Source organism: Danio aesculapii, chromosome 3 (genome assembly GCF_903798145.1).
Source record: "Danio aesculapii chromosome 3, fDanAes4.1, whole genome shotgun sequence".
Lineage (NCBI taxonomy): Eukaryota > Metazoa > Chordata > Actinopteri > Cypriniformes > Danionidae > Danio > Danio aesculapii.
Genome location: NC_079437.1, coordinates 8,320,772 through 8,337,065, shown reverse-complemented (window position 1 = coordinate 8,337,065; position 16,294 = coordinate 8,320,772). Strand labels below are relative to the sequence as shown.

The 16,294-nt window shown below is 46.0% G+C and overlaps 2 protein-coding genes and 1 non-coding gene across 5 annotated transcripts; 1 reads left to right on the top strand and 2 right to left on the bottom strand.

Moving 5' to 3' along the window:
• Positions 1-882: 882 nt before the first annotated feature.
• Positions 883-4,180, bottom strand: rrp7a (ribosomal RNA processing 7 homolog A). The gene is made up of 7 exons (XM_056450036.1): positions 4,082-4,180; positions 3,716-3,864; positions 3,296-3,421; positions 3,083-3,206; positions 1,756-1,853; positions 1,452-1,659; positions 883-1,075 (listed from the first exon to the last, which is right to left on the bottom strand). Exons 1-7 carry the CDS (start codon positions 4,143-4,145, stop codon positions 990-992), a joined length of 855 nt encoding a protein of 284 aa, XP_056306011.1. The 5' UTR covers positions 4,146-4,180; the 3' UTR covers positions 883-989.
• Positions 4,181-5,129: 949 nt separating this feature from the next.
• On the bottom strand, positions 5,130-12,409 carry poldip3 (polymerase (DNA-directed), delta interacting protein 3). 3 transcript variants are annotated; one of them, XM_056453074.1, is made up of 9 exons: positions 12,288-12,409; positions 9,203-9,782; positions 9,069-9,128; positions 8,821-8,910; positions 8,372-8,569; positions 8,175-8,252; positions 7,450-7,579; positions 7,247-7,313; positions 5,130-5,555 (listed from the first exon to the last, which is right to left on the bottom strand). In XM_056453074.1, exons 1-9 carry the CDS (start codon positions 12,407-12,409, stop codon positions 5,327-5,329), a joined length of 1,554 nt encoding a protein of 517 aa, XP_056309049.1. In that variant the 3' UTR covers positions 5,130-5,326. The 3 variants fall into 3 exon arrangements, with proteins under 3 accessions (XP_056309049.1, XP_056309050.1, XP_056309052.1); XM_056453075.1 differs by having other exon boundaries at positions 9,069-9,125; XM_056453077.1 differs by lacking the exon at positions 12,288-12,409 and adding an exon at positions 11,811-12,030.
• A 1,170-nt stretch (positions 12,410-13,579) lies between these two features.
• On the top strand, positions 13,580-13,732 carry LOC130221833 (U12 minor spliceosomal RNA). Its single transcript, XR_008836320.1, has one exon. It is a non-coding gene; the product is annotated as a U12 minor spliceosomal RNA (small nuclear RNA).
• Positions 13,733-16,294: the final 2,562 nt, after the last annotated feature.

The window sequence follows — 16,294 nt, the reverse complement described above, 5'->3', positions numbered from 1 at the left end:
GAGGAAACAGTGGGAGGGAGGGGGGTTCGAGAGAATGATGTAGGTGATTGGTTAAGGAGACAAAGTGAGGCGTGGTCCCACTGAAGAAGCCTTTAACAAGTTAACTCCATAACGATAATTAGGCAGGAGATCAATAATAATCTTTGGTCCTTCAGATCGGTTTATCAAAACAATGGCTGCATCATCTGTGAAGAGCTGAGGGTTATAGTGTAGTCCTGAAGCAGAGACACCATCTAACTCACTGCTTTAACATGCAGAGCTAAAACCTGACTGACTAATGGAAGAAAACTAGCAGTCGCCTCACAGCGAGAAGGTCTCTGGTTCGAGTCTCGGCTGGGTCAGTGTGTGTTTCTGTGTGGAGTTTGCATGTTCTCCCCGTGTTGGTGTGGGTTTCCTCCGGGTGCTCCGGTTTCCCCCACAGTCCAAACACATGCACTATAGGGGAATTGATCAACTAAACTGGCTGTAGTGTGTGAATGGGTGTATGTGTGAATAAGTGTGTATGGGTGTTTCCCAGAACTGGGTTGTGGCTGGAAGAGCATCCGCTGTGATAAACATATGCTGGAATAGTTGGCAGTTCATTCCGCTGTGGTGACCCCAGATGAATAAAGGGACTGAGCTGAAGGAAGATGAATACTAATAAATAAGGAGAGAGAGGGGGCTCTATACGGTCCACTTCCTGTTAGTTTACTGAGGTCATGATGCACTAAAGTAAGCCCCGCCCCCTACTGAATATTCAGCTTCAGTTTATAAAAGCATCACACACAGATTATACGGTGTACTGCACTATATACACACACACACACACACACACACACACACACACACACACACACACACACACACACACACACACACACATCAGTGAACACACACAGCTGATCCGCTCACTGCAGACTTTATTACTGATCAATGCTCATGTGAACACTACAGGACAGGGGGATTGTGGGTGAACAGAGCGCAGGTGAAGGGGATTGTGGGTAAGTGAGTCAGTAGGGCCTGAATTTCCTCTGTGCTCTGAGTACAGCGATCCTCTGCTTATCCTCCTCAAACTTCTTCCTCAGCTCAGCGATGTCTGAAACACACAGAGAGAGGAGTCCGATTAACCCAGACAGCACAACAACACTGATCATGAACAGAGTCTAGTCAACATTCATTTAGAAACAGCCCAGTTGTAATGGAGAATCACTGAATCACTGACTCAAATGATTCACTCATGTCTGATTCAATTAGAAACGAAGCAAGTGTCTTATTGAACGGATCACTGAATCAAATAATTCAATCAGAACGTCTGATTTGTTTAGAAAGGAGTCTTCATGAATGAATCACTGACTCGGATGATTGGTGCAGAATCAGCTCAGTGTTGCTCAGGTGTTCAGTCTGAATCTTTAGCTTGTGTGTGTATGTGAGTGTGTGTGTGTGTGTGTGTGTGTGTTTAGGGACACACTCACGCTCTCTCTGTGTGTTGCGGTGCTGCCACGAGTAGAAGTTGAGGAGCTCCTTGCGCTGCTTCTTCTTCTCCTCCTTCTGGAGTGTCCTCTGATTGGCTGTCTCTGTATGTGGGCGGGCCTTAGCCCCGCGGCTGCCCTTCGTCACCTTCACCCAGCCCTCCTCATCCTCCTGCTGCTGCTCCGCCTCCTGCTGCAGACGCTCCGCCTCCTGGGGGAGGGCCCACGAATAATAATGAGGGAACTGAACTGCGTGCGTTCAGCGTGAGTGTGTGTACATGAGTGTGTGTGTGTGTGTGTGTGTGACCTGTTGTTTGCGCTTGTCGAACTCCTCCATGAACTGATCGACTGCAGCCTGAAGAGACGAAGCCTTGACCAGAGACGCTGAGTACTGCTGGATCCACTCTACACACACACACACACACACACACACGCACGCACACACACACATTGATTTTCATCTTCTGTACACATAACAGATTGTGTGTGTGTGTGTGTGTGTGTGTGTGTGTGTGTGATGTATTCAGTAGTGTATTGCGTTGTCCTGTACTGCAGTAGTGTGAGGCATCACGAACACATTCAGTAATATTGTACTCTGGACATGTTCAGTACCGTGTGTGTGTGAGTGTGTGTGTGTGTGTGTGTGTTACAGCAAACGTTTCGCCCGCATGACATTACCAAATAAGAATACCGCAGCTCTGTTTCCTGTCGGAGCTCAGTGATATCCGCGTGTGCTGTCGGTGATCTCCCTCTGGCTACTGGAGCTTCACATCCAACACAGAATGATTTCAGCCTCAGAGCTGCAGGTCCAGGACTATTGGCTCAGCCCGGTTCACAGTACCGTGCAGAAGACAGTACACTCACGAGATCAGGACGAGAAGAACAGTGCTGTCCAATATAACGTCTGGATAAACCCGAGAGGATTATGGAGATCGAGAATCAGCACTAGCAGCTAGAGAACAGAGCGTTGACCACTCCACTCACAGAGATGACGAGACGAGAGGGAGAAATGAACATTCTCTCGGTCTGACAATAAACATGCCCTCACCCATCTCCATTCTCACTGGAGGACCAGATCGGCAAATGGTGGGCATCAAACCCAGAACCCAGGTCTGTTTACCACAATTGTACTACGGACCACAGCTAGCCCGTCGCATCCGTGTGCCTAGAAAAGAGCAGAGGAAGCTCATGTGCGGATGTAGAACCGCCACCGACACTAACAACCTGCGCACACAGCTCCAGATGTACTGTATGCAGGACGGGGAACACCAAGGAACGCTGTGCCATGAGGAAGCCCTTCAGCGCTGCACTGGACGTCCTACAGCGTGAGGAGGACTCTTGTCTTTATAGGACACTTCAACCAACACTGGAAGATCTAAAGACCTTTCACAAATGACCAGTGAACACTCACTCAACAACTGACTACCAGAGAGCTCTGCTGGGCAAAGAGGAGACCGGGCGTTTGAGTAATGTGTGTGTGTGTGTGTGTGTGTGTGTGTACAGAGTGTATAAAACATGTAGAGTTTATGTGGTTAGTGTGCTTGTGAAGTGTGTATATAGAGTGTGTAGTTTGTGTGTGTATACTTTTTGTTAGTGTGCATCCAGTGTGTGTGGAGTGTTTGTGTGTGTCTCACTGTGCAGGCCGGTTCTGACGGGTCTCTCCTCAGTGGAGACGATGAGCGGGTCGTGCGGTGGGTGACGTTTAGCTGCACTCACACTCGCTGCGCTCCGGAACACCACATACGCAACTCTGAAACACTGCACACACACACACACACACACACACACACTCAGCATGGGCAGTGGCAGAGAGTATACATCGTGTGTGTGTGTGTGTGCGTACTGACCTGTGCTTCTGGGGCTCTGAAGAGTTTACACACTCCGCTGGCACTGCTGTCCGCAGCTCCGGGCTTCACACACACATCCACAGACTCAACCACCCCGAAGCGGCTGAACACACCTGACAGAACACTCTGAGAGAGAGAGAAACACACACACACACACACACACACACACCATGAGCACACCAGTAGCTCGGCTCCACCTACTGCCTGCTTCAGCCAATCAGATTCTCATGTTCTGTGCTGAGAAACTAGTGTATGTGTGTGTGTGTGTGTGTATGTGTGTGCTCATCGTCTCTGTTCAGTAACTCAAACACTCATCATTATAAGAGTTCAGCAGATATTAACCTCAAGCTGAATATTCACACTAGAGTCCTCCTCTATATGACCGTGCAGCTCTGTGTGTGTGTGTGTGTGTGTGTGTACCTGTGTGCAGTAGGGCGGCACGTTGAGCACGAAGAGTGTTCTGTCCGCGGGTCGGTGTGTGTTTGACTCTGAGCGCACTCTGTGCTCCTTAACACACACCTGATGAAGAGCAGCGGCAGAGTCATCCTCACTGAACCTGAGGGAGAGCACTACACACACACACACACACACACACACACACACACACACACACACACACACACACACACACACACACACACACACACAGTTGCAGTGAATCAAGCGAGTCGACTCTGATGAGTCGTGATTGCTTCACGTCCTCTCGCAGGGTAATGATCGCCCTCATGCGCGAGTGAAACAGCTCAATATTAATAAACAATACTTCATTAATAGCCGTTAATTTACCTGTAAATCCTCCTGGAATAACACACGCGTCTTTATCCGCGGACGGCGCCATCTTAGTTTCCATGCGTCACCCGACACAGGCGCAAAGGCCGCTGGGAACTGTAGTTCAACCGACCGCTGAGGCGAACGATTAGTGTCGTTTACTCTCGCATTTATTTAATCAGAAACACACGTTAAGTGTAAAACAGTAGTGTATAATAGACTGACTTCTATGAGGATGTTTAGTTGTATTTAGTGACTGATATAAAGCTGTATTTCCAGCATCATTACTCCACATTCTCCTTCAGAAATCACCCTAATATGGTGATCTGATGATCCAGAAACCGTCTGTAGTAGTTTATTTCTCTATGATGTTTAAAGTCTGTCTAAAATGTTTAAACAGTTAATTTAGTTACTCTTAAAGTGAATAATTCATCTCAGCAACGCAGCACAGTGTCTCAATGGTGCAAACAGCAAGAAGGTCGCTGGTTTGAGTCCCGGCTGGGTCAGCTGGTGTTTCTGTGTGGAGTTTGCATGTTTCCTCCGGGTGCTCCAGTTTCCAGTCCAAACACATGCGCTATAGGGGAAATTGATCAACTAAACTGGCCGTAGTGTATGAGTGTGTTAATGAGTGTTTATGGGTGTTTCCCAGTACTGGGTTGCAGCTGGAAGAGCATCCGGAAAAGGCATGAATGAATGAATGAATGATGTCAGCAAGTTAATCCGCTGAGTAAACTGTGTTCAGGTAATCTTCAATCTGAGCTTCTGCGTTGGGATTGGCTCCTTCTCTGATGACGTCAGTTTGAGCTTTAGACATGTTATTCTTAGTCCCGCCCCTCTTACTGTTTGCTATGAGGGAATGACACACAAACAAAAGCCCCGCTCCGCCCCCTACTCAATATTCATATTCAGTGTTTAAGTACTTCAACACACTGGAGTAAGAGTGTCAGAAACTCAAGGGGACTTTAATTAAAGGATCTACCGTGATGTACAGAAGCATGACTTTAGCAGGGATGCTAGAACGCTAACAGTAATGGAGGAGGAGAATAACGCAGCAGCAGAGGCGCGGTGATTATAAAGAAAGACTTTACTGGAGAAAACAGAAAGCTGGAGTCACAGAACAGTCAAACCATCATTAAAACAAACATGAGGAGGCGCAGCTGACCAGCACAGCTCATAAACACACACCGCCTCTGTGTGTGTGTGTGTGTGTGTGTGTGTGTGTGTGTGTGTGTGTGTGTGTGTGTGTGTGTGTGTGTGTGTGTGTCAGATCTTGATGCGGAAAGCAGTGGCATGAGCGGCCGGTGTCTCGCTGGCGCTGCTGGCCGTCTGGCTGGAGGAAGATGAGGAGGAGGAGGAGGAAGACTTGAAGAGCGCCTTCAGGATGGTCTGCGGGTCCACCTCAGCTGCAGACGAGGACTTGGAGGAGCGGGAGGAGGAAGAGGAGGAGGCCTTCTGTGCGGACAACGGAGAACCAGGAGTATCACTCAACCTCCTGCAGGACACAAGATGGAGGACATTAGAGGAGGAAGAGGAAGAAAAGGAGAAGAAGAGGAGAAAGGAGGAGTAAGAGTAGGAGGAACAGGAGGAAAAACAGGAAGAGGAAGATGAGGAGGAACAAGTGGAGAAAAAAAGTGAAGGAGGAAGAGGACTTGGAGGAGGAGGAAGAGGAGGAAGAAGTGAATGAGAAGAAGAAAGAGGAGGATGCCTTCTGTGCGGACAGTGGAGAACCAGGAGCATCACTTAACCTCCTGCAGGACACAAGATGGAGGACATTAGAGGAGGAAGAAGAGGAAGAAAAGGAGAAGAAGAGGAGGAGGAGGAAGAAGAGGTGGGAGGGGAGGAGGAGAAAGTAAAGGAAAAGGAAAAAGAGGAGTGGAGGAGGAAGAGGAGGAGGAGGAAGTGAAAATAGAGTAGTGCAGGTGTGTATGTAGTAGACAGATATGTGTGTGTATTATGGCTTGTTTCCACTGACTGGTACGGTTCGGTTTGGTACGGGTCACCTTTATCAGGCTTGCGTCTCCACTAACAAGGGTATCATTTTGCTGGGCGTGGTGTATGACAGAAAGTTTCAGTCGACGTCATTCTCACTGGAGGAAATGTCTACAATAAAGCTGTACGGGTTGATTATAACTGCAGATCAATGACAGTGCGAAACAGCCTACTGTAACGTCTGTAATTATATTAAATAACTAAATAAATGAACATATATAAACACATACAGCCCCTTACAGTCTCTGATATGTTACCAACTACAGAAGAACTACATATAGCAGACATTTAGTCCTTATTTAGGTTCAAAACAGCACAAAATATAGCCTACAGTCAGTGAAAACCTCTCATCTGTGTCTGTAATCTTCAGCAGCACATGTAGCCTCTGTTAGACAGTAATTCTGTCATTCCCGGTTCATATTAGTCCAAAATGTGAAGATAATCAGTTAGTTAATCATGCCATTTTGTTCATGTTTGCTGAATAATAATGTGCTCCTTTTTTCCGGCTTCTCCTTTGTTTCTTCACGCTTCACTCTCGCGTTTGTCAGTGTCTGACAGGATCGGGTTTCAAAAGCACATCAATAATCAAGCGCAGGTTATTATCATCAGCTCAAGAAGTTTGTTATTTCAGATATAATGTTAGACGCGCGCGAGCGCTAGCAAGGAAGCGAAACCGCTCGCGCCTCAGACTGGCACGTAAAAAACTACGGGGCACAGGGTAAATCTGCTCTTCTTCTTGGCTTTGTGGCTGTTTATCAAGACGACGACAAGGTTTGTTTGAGCCCGGGTCGACCATGGCTCGTTATTATATGTATTTATAATTCCGCTGTGATCTGTCTCTGTGTAATTCAAACATGGCGGGTTTTTTGTTTTCATTCTGGCTTGTTGCGTAAGCGAATGACGTATCTCTGTAAACCAATAGCGTTCAGCTGCCCGTGTGGCTCCGCCTTTTGGTACCCTTTCTCGTGTTTGGTACCCTTTCGAAAGGGTGCCGAAAAAGTGGTACGGTACGGTTCGGTTCGGTACGCTTTTTGACAGTGGAAACGGGCCTTTAGAGAGGTGTGTGGTAGAGCAGAGGTGTGTGTGTGTGTGTGTGTGTGTGTGTGTGTGTGTGTGTGTGTGCGTAGTAGACAGATGTGTGTAGTAGTGTGTGTGCTAGACAGATGTGTGTGTGTGTAGTAGAGAGGGTCTCACAGTAGGATGGGCTGGTCAGATGTGATCACGCTGCCCTGCATGTGCAGGTTACACTTCATCGGCTGACCTGGGAACACACACACACACACACACACACACACACACACACACACACACAGATCATCACTGAGCTTCTGCCAGCAGTGAGTTACAGACATTAATGATTGTGTGTGTGTGTGTGTGTGTGTGTGTGTGTGTCTCACCGTCCAGACAGCGGTTGTTGTACTTCCTGTAGGCACTAACTGCATCCTCCTTACGCACAAACACCACCTCAGCCACGCCCACTTTGGCCAGCCGCGCCCGCTTGAGTGCGCCACACACACAGAACAGCTCCTGCATGCACACACACACACACACACACACACACACACACAGAGAGCTCAGTGTACATCAGCTGTGTGAGCTCAGTATCCTCCTTACACTGGCTGCCTGTTAAGTTTCGTATTGAATTTAAAATATTGCTTCTTACATATAAAGCTCTAAATAATCTAGCTCCTGTTTATCTAACCAATCTTCTGTCTCGCTACAATCCAACTCGCTCTTTAAGATCTCAAAACTCAGGACTTCTGGTAGTACCTAGAATAGCAAAGTCGAGTAAAGGAGGTCGAGCCTTCTCATTTATAGCTCCTAAACTCTGGAATAGCCTTTCTGATAACGTCCGAGGCTCAGACACACTCTCCCAATTCAAAACTAGATTAAAGACCTATCTGTTCAGTAAAGCATACACACACACACACACACACACACACACACACACACACACACACACACACACACACACACGAGTGTGCTCGACAAACACCTGCAGGACACACTCCTCCTGTCCTCATGCAGCACAATAATTATTATGAAAGCGCTACACAAGTTGCGTAGTGTGTGTGTGTGTGTGTGTGTGTGAGGAGTGTGTGAACCGCACACAGGAACTCACCACTATATCCTCCTCCGTCACCCGCGGGTGGAGATTCGTCACAGTGATCTTTGTGCCTTCCAGAGGACTGAAGACAGGCTGAAACACACACACACACACACACACACACACACACACACACACACACACAGCTTAACTCTAAAGGCCTTCACACACACACACACACCCTAATTGATTGAGTTACGTTGTTTGTGTACCTGCGTGGGTGTGTGTGTCTGGGCGCTGGCGTCTCCACCCGCAGGCTGCGTAGTAACGGTTGTCCTGGAGACGGGCTGCAGGCTCTGTGTGGGGGGGCGGGGGGTGGGGCGGGCGGGCGGCACCGAGACAGATGGGGGCGTGTACGAGTCGTTCTTCACCACCTTAGTGATGGGGGCGGAGAGAGAGACAGGCCCCGCCTACAAACACACACACACAGATTTCGTATTTCTCCTCTACTGTGTTGCATCTCTGGATCAGACACACATGTGGGCGGGGCTTCTTTTTCTGCAAGTGGAGCTGACTGATTTCTATTGGTTAATTACATGTGAAACTCCGCCCTCAAGTGGTTATAGACCAATCAGAGAAGAGATGTGCTTGAAGAGGGAGGAGAGGTTACACAATGACACCAATAATCACAACAGTGTGTGTGTGCGTGTGTGTGTCTCACCCGTGTCTGCAGGCTGCTGGCAGCAGTGATCTTCATCTGCTTGTTGGGAATCACAGCGCTGACATCATCATCATCCTCATCACACACACGCTGCACAGACAACAGCAGCTTACACTGATATACTCATGTGTGTGTGTGTGAGAGAGAGAGAGAGAGAGAGTGATTGCATGAGTGAGCGTGAAAGTGTGTCAGTATGTGTGTGTGTGATTGTGTGAGAGTGTGTGTGTGTGTGTGTGTGTGTGTTGTACCGGAGGTGCTGCGCTAGGGACGTTGATCCGGATACCACTGGTCATTCCCACAGGTCTCTGCTGCACACATACACACACACACATTTAGCATCAGAAACACACACACACACGCACACACACACACCGTCACTCACCTGGATGGTTTTGGTGATCTTCAGAGACGCTGCGCTCTGATTGGACGTTGTAGGGACACTCCTCTTCAAGCTCAACCGATCACGAGCATCAACGACTTTTGTGATCCCGCCCCCCGGCTGCAAAGCCACGCCCACTCTGGTGGTGAGTGTGTGCGTGCGGGGGCTGGTGTTGTGTATGTGTACATGTGGGACCCCGGGCCCGCTGGGCCGGGCGGAGGGCGGGGCGAGGCTGCTGGCGGGCGGCGGCTGCTGCTGCTGTTTGCGCAGGTTGATCATCAGCCGAGCGTCTTGCATTGCACTGGCTCCGCCTCCTCGGCTCTGCACCGCACTGGTCCCGCCCCCTCGGCCCCGCAGCCGCAGCCGGGCATCTTTCTGGCCCAGTTTCTCCCTGGCGTCCTTTACCGGAAACACTGACGACCGGGACAGAGTCTGAGCTGCAGCTCCGCTCGCCGCAATCTGGAGGCGTTTCCCTCCGCTTGCTCCGCCCACTCCCAGCCTCTGTCTGACATCACCACTGCCAATCTTCTGCCGGGCATCAAAGGTCATGTTCAGTGGCCCCGCCCCTCTTCCATATATGGGCCTGCGGACAGACAGGAATAAACCGTTATCTGGAGGCTAACGTTAAGACACAGTGCTCTGACAGGGGGTCATTAATGATGTTTATTATTCATGCTAATTTGTAGTTATAGTTATTTATTAGTTTTCGTACACTGGCGTAGAGGCTAATATAGTTATCGTACACTGGGGTAGAGGCTAATATAGTTATCGTACACTGGCGTAGAGGCTAATATAGTTATCGTACACTGGGGTAGAGGCTAATATAGTTATCGTACACTGGCGTAGAGGCTAATATAGTTTTGTACACTGGCGTAGAGGCTAATATAGTTATCGTACACTGGCGTAGAGGCTAATATAGTAATCGTACACTGGCGTAGAGGCTAATATAGTTATCGTACACTGGCGTAGAGGCTAATATAGTTTTGTACACTGGCGTAGAGGCTAATATAGTAATCGTACACTGGCGTAGAGGCTAATATAGTTATCGTACACTGGCGTAGAGGCTAATATAGTTATCGTACGCTGGCGTAGAGGCTAATATAGTTTTGTACACTGGCGTAGAGGCTAATATAGTTATCGTACACTGGCGTAGAGGCTAATATAGTAATCGTACACTGGCGTAGAGGCTAATATAGTAATCGTACACTGGCGTAGAGGCTAATATAGTTATCGTACACTGGCGTAGAGGCTAATATAGTTTTGTACACTGGCGTAGAGGCTAATATAGTAATCGTACACTGGCGTAGAGGCTAATATAGTTATCGTACACTGGCGTAGAGGCTAATATAGTTATCGTACACTGGGGTAGAGGCTAATATAGTTATCGTACACTGGCGTAGAGGCTAATATAGTTATCGTACACTGGCGTAGAGGCTAATATAGTAATCGTACACTGGCGTAGAGGCTAATATATTTATCGTACACTGGGGTAGAGGCTAATATAGTTATCGTACACAGGCGTAGAGGCTAATATAGTTATCGTACACTGGCGTAGAGGCTAATATAGTAATCGTACACTGGCATAGAGGCTAATATAGTTATCGTACACTGGTCTGGCATTAACCCGTCAAGAAAAATGTGGACAAGAAAAAGATGTCTTTATGTCACTGGGAAACGACTGAATCAGCTGAGCCGGACTGTGCGCGAGTGTTGCTGTTGTTATAATCGTAATATTTAATAATATTGTGATAGTATTATACAGCTCTGGATAACTTGTAATGATGGAACGGAGACTAGTGGTCACTGTTTCAAGTTCTCCATCTTCTTGACAACACAAACACTGCTGTCACCTCAACAGAAACCCCGCCTCTGCTTTCATTTGATTGGAGAATAAAAAATGTGACTGACGTAACGCGCTTTTTCCACTCAGAGTTGACTTATTTTAACTGCGAGTGCACAGCACACGACGGCAAAAACGTGAGGCGTAAAACACTCGCGGCCGTTAGTAAACCATACAGAAGATAACTCTCAATGCAAAATGCACGCTCGCTATGATCGGCTCCCCTTTAAAAATATATAAAATAATATTATTAAATAATTTAACTGATACCATTAATCAGTCACAAACACACCCTGTCAGTTAACGGTTATTATGAGCATCCCTACACACAAGTGTGCACTACTGGTGGAGCATACCAAAGGTCCTAAACTGGACTCCTGGAGGGCCGCAGCTCTGCACAGTTCTGCTCCAGCCCTAATCAAACACAGCTGCTCCACTAATCAAGCTGTTCAAGACTACTAGACACTATTAAGCAGGTGTGAGCTGGAGGTGGCTGGAGCTGAACTCTGCGGCCCTCCAGGAATTGAGTTGGAGACTCTTGGTTTAAATGGAGTGCCCTAAACCCTTGAGCACTTGGGAACTACACTGTTAAATCATTTAACTCCTCAGGACTAAACAGAGGACGCTTCAGAAGTGCACTAAACATGTATAACAGCGAACATTTCCCTAATTATCTCCTACCAACACATTAACTGGATATACTGCAGGGCCTGAGGGATTTCTTCATGGAGAGTTTGAATAATAACACACTGAAGTGAGGTCTGGATATACCTCTATATGCTCTGGCTGGTGTGTTCAACACTCTTCAGTGCTCGACACACACCGACTGTAGGTCGCTTGTCGTTATTTTACTTCAGATGACGCATGTTGTCGGTCGGCCGATCCACCGATAATCACCGGGAGACTCGGTTAGCATTAGCGGCGGCTCGCGGACGGGAACACCGTACTAACACCGTGTTAGCGTCCAACACGCGTGAATAAGCGGATTAAATGTAATGTTCGAGGTTTGTTTGTGTATAAAAAAAGAGCAGTGCGCAGGACGCCATGAATGACACGCGTCAGCCAATGAGAACACGAGCTGAAGCGCGAGCGCGACACTTCAGCCAATCAGCGGAGGGTGAAGGCGGGACATCGCGCTCAGCAGAGTCTCTTCAGACTCCACACGGCCTGCGATTATTAATAAAAGAGCTTGTGTTGATCAATACAGATGATCAATAACTACTGTGTGGAGCGCCCGGGCTGCTGTACCTTTTACTGGCTCCTCTCGCGGTAAAACTGCGCCGACGAATCACTTCATCCAGAGACAAATCCGCCATATCTGCGCCTGCTGGTTCCCTGCGGACATCAACGCGCATGCGTCTCACTTTCATATGGGCGGGGCGAAGCGACGTGTGACGGGCAGCAGAGAGGATCAAAACACACCGAGGGGAAAAACAAAACGCGAAAGGATTCACTCGCTCTCCTGAAACACGCGCAACAGGACTTTATTATTATAAAGACCGAGTTCTGTATGCAGTGGATCAATATATATAAATATATAGGCGATTTTCTCCCTTATTTATCGCGTTAGCAATTAGCTTAATGTGGTTTAATGCTGTTTTTACAATCTATTTTTGCTAAGATATAATGCGGTATAATGTTGGTTAAAATACAGTGAACATATAGGCTTTACTCTTATGAAGAGAAGAGCTTAATGTGCATTAATGCAATTAGAATATATATATATATATAAGATTTTCATTAAAACTATAATTAAAAATAAAAGTAATAGTTTGTTTGTGTAATTATGTGTGTATTTCACCTTCAGTGTGATGGGAAAAACAATAACACATCACATGCTTTTCACTACAGTGCCATTAAAACATCACATTTAACCATTTCAAACCGGTACAGTTTAATAACCTTTAGGCCATTATAACATCAGGATCTGTTTTAAAGACTCTTAAACAAAAAAACTGAAGATCCTGTCATCATTTACTTGCTCCAAACCTCTTTAAGTATCTTTCTTCTATTGAACACTAAAGAAGATATTTTGAAGAATGTTGGAAATTGCCTTCCATAGCATTTGTTTTTCCTACAATGGTACAGGTTTTCAACATTTTTCAAATATCTTCTTTATTTTCCAACAAAAGACTCTGATAAAGGTTTGGGAGTACTTGATGGGGGAACTACCCCTTTAACACGCCACCAACAGAAGGCATTAAAGGACTATAGTCTGCATTTTAAACATGCGATGCACAATTATACAATCAGAAAATAACAGGAGTCTGAGAGCAGCAGGCTCCTCCCTCCTGCTGTCTAAATAACATGACGTCACTCACCGTCCCACAATGCACTGCCAGGAGACTGCGTTCATGACACAAATTAAGCTACTGTAGCCGTATTTAATCATATTAATCCACAATATGGCTGCAGCAGGTCATGTATAACCTCCTGTACAGCATGTGTTGAGTGTATAATGCGCTGTTATTCCCTCACTCACCGTCACTGAGCACGCAGGCGCTCCTGAACGGTTCTCAGAGCTCGAGGGTAGGCAGGTCATGCCTTAAACTGATGAGTAAGGAAAATAACGATGCGGGGTGACGCCCGTGTCCTCGCTACAACTCGCGAGAGGAATTTTTGAACGGGTACAGGTCTGCAGCAGGTGACTCGCCTACTTCAGCGAGATGCCGCGCTGATCCAGGATCTGCCCCGAAAACACCCAATAACTGGTCAAAATAAGATTAAGCAAGCCGTCAAATAAGTATCTTAACATGTGTTCTCATTACTAGATGCTGGAGCTGAACCGGAACATCGGTATTACATATATACAGACATACATATATACACAACCCAGGGGCGTGGCGGACATTTTAAAAGTTTATTATATGTTTACATGATTGTGTGGGACAGTCACGGCTGCTATTACTGAGGCGTAAGATGGAGTTTAAAGTCCGCGTCAAATCAAAACTAGCCATGTTTATTTTGCTAGCTCACGTTGCTAGTTTGGTGGTGATCATTTCATCTGTGCAGGTCATTAAGAACCAAACAACCCAGATAGCAAAATGACTACGAAACGGATCCGCGCCGGAGGTATTACATGATCCGGTACGGATACGCAAAATGGGTCCGTACCGGAGTCCACTTGCACAGCGCAACGGATCCGGAACAGATAAAGTTTCCGGATCTGAATCGGACCCGTTCCAGACCTTACCCGTATCCGCTACTAAAGCGGTTCATCCGGCCCGGATCCGATCCAGACCCGCTAATAGAGTAGCTCATCCGGCTTGAATCCGATCCGGACCCGCTGATGGAGTACTTCATCCGGCTTGGATCCGATCCGGACCCGCTGATGGAGTACTTCATCCGGCTTGGATCCGATCCGGACCCGCTGATGGAGTACTTCATCCAGCTTGGATCCGATCCGGACCCGCTGATGGAGTAGTTCCTCCAGTGCGGATCCGATCTGGACCCATTGACGAAGTAGCTTATCCGGATCGGATTAGGACCCATTCATTAAATAATTCCGTGAAAAGTTTTTTAATTCAAAACTAATCTGGGCAAAACTACCTAAAGAAATATCTAAAATCTATAGAACATGCTCAATAAAAGCTTGCATATAAAAATGTCTGCCTTAATCACTCAAAACGTCTAAATCTAAATAAATTCTTTTAGCCATTTACAATAAATCTATAAAAATAGTTCATTAAATAGTGTAAATATATTTAAAGTAATTACCTATTTTCAAAGTTGTATTATGTATACACTGTCCAGAACAAATAAAACACAACGAAAAATTGTACCGATAACTTTGTTTTACTTTATGTAAACATTTTATTACATGAAAAAAAAAAATTAAAAGAAAATCAAAACAGAATTAATTATATACTCTTTGCTGAACAGAAAGTTACTATTTTAAATGAACATTTCAAAGTTCACTGTTGAGTCAAGGACTCAAAGTACTGACAGTGGGGCGACTCCTTGAGTTTCCCCTATCTGCTGCTAGGTTGAACCACCTTATCATATGTTTAACAATGACATCATCAGTGGCAGCACGGGAGATGTGGTTCTTTCTCACAGCACCTGTAACACACAAGCAGATTTTCTTCAAAGGGGTGGTCCACTACGAAATGATATTTTAAACTTTAGTGGATGTGTAATGAAGCTGTGTGAACATAAACCACATCTCTAAATAAGAGATGTTCAAAGTTCAAAGTAAAGGAAGACCTTGGCTTTTACAGAGTTAGCTTAGCAAAGCCTACAGCGAACGAATTTTGGGGACTACAAAAAAATACATCCTGGCTAGTGAGATTACAAGGGCTTCCGGTTACACGCATTCACCATGCGCACAGACCCTGCACAGCAATGAGGTGTGGCCAGAGTTGCTGTAATGTTATAGCAGAGAAAGCTAAAATGCCATCCAAGCACTGCTATTTCCACAGAGCTTCTTCTGTTTCTGTATTTGGACTTCCAAAGGACACGACACAAAGAAAGAAGTGCTTACAGTTCATTATTAATTATGTTTCAGAGAATTATAAAATATATAGCAAGGATTTGACAAAACACAGCTTCCAGAATCACTCCCAGTTCAGTGCTGGATTTGGCTAAAAACTCCTCAAAAGAGCAGCTCCGACCATAATAGAAGAAGCTGTGGATTGTGAGCCACAACCTGTAAGTATTGTTAATTTGTTAAATATGATCTATGACATGCATAGTGTCTAGTGTTAACGGTATGTTGTAGCAAGGATGTAAACAAATGAGAAATGCTGTTTGGCACCGCTAACGATTTAGCTACAAACTCATATTTATCTGGCAAACTGCTGTAAACAGCCACAATCTTCACCAGTGCTGCAGTGTCTCTTTATGTGGGCGTGTTCCCTGCTTTCTACATCTCAAATAAATGAACTCACAAAAGATATGAGAACATTTCATGTTACTTACACATGCTTATTCCGAATATATTTGAAAGACATGTAACGCTTTGCGTTAGGAAAAAAAGAAATAGATGCTAGCTCGTCTAACTCGTGTTGCAGCAGAAAAATTAATCAAAGCTCACACGGGTCGCATCCCACATCCTGCGTTTTATTTTCCTGTCAACAGCGTCACTGTATATTACAGAAAAATAACTTTAAGGGGTGGTCCAGAATGTAATTTTAAGGCTTGGTTGTGTATATAAGATGCAAAGCAATGTGTGCTCATGTTTCACAAAATCATGTTATTTTTCATATACCTTACTTTGATTATATACAGCTACTCAGCTAACATGAAAAGCACTG

Coding starts and splice junctions, on each gene's coding strand:
- poldip3 (XM_056453074.1), bottom strand. CDS start 12,409: ATGAAAGTGAGACGCATGCGCGTTGATGTCCGCAGGGAACCAGCAGGC. Junction 8,253..8,371: donor AGACACACACACCCACGCAG/GTACACAAACAA, acceptor TGTGTGTTTCAG/CCTGTCTTCAGTCCTCTGGA. Junction 7,314..7,449: donor CAACAACCGCTGTCTGGACG/GTGAGACACACA, acceptor GTGTGTTCCCAG/GTCAGCCGATGAAGTGTAAC.
- rrp7a (XM_056450036.1), bottom strand. CDS start 4,145: ATGGAAACTAAGATGGCGCCGTCCGCGGATAAAGACGCGTGTGTTATT. Junction 1,854..3,082: donor CGTCAGAACCGGCCTGCACA/GTGAGACACACA, acceptor GTGTGTGTGTAG/AGTGGATCCAGCAGTACTCA. Junction 1,076..1,451: donor CCGCAACACACAGAGAGAGC/GTGAGTGTGTCC, acceptor TGTGTGTTTCAG/ACATCGCTGAGCTGAGGAAG.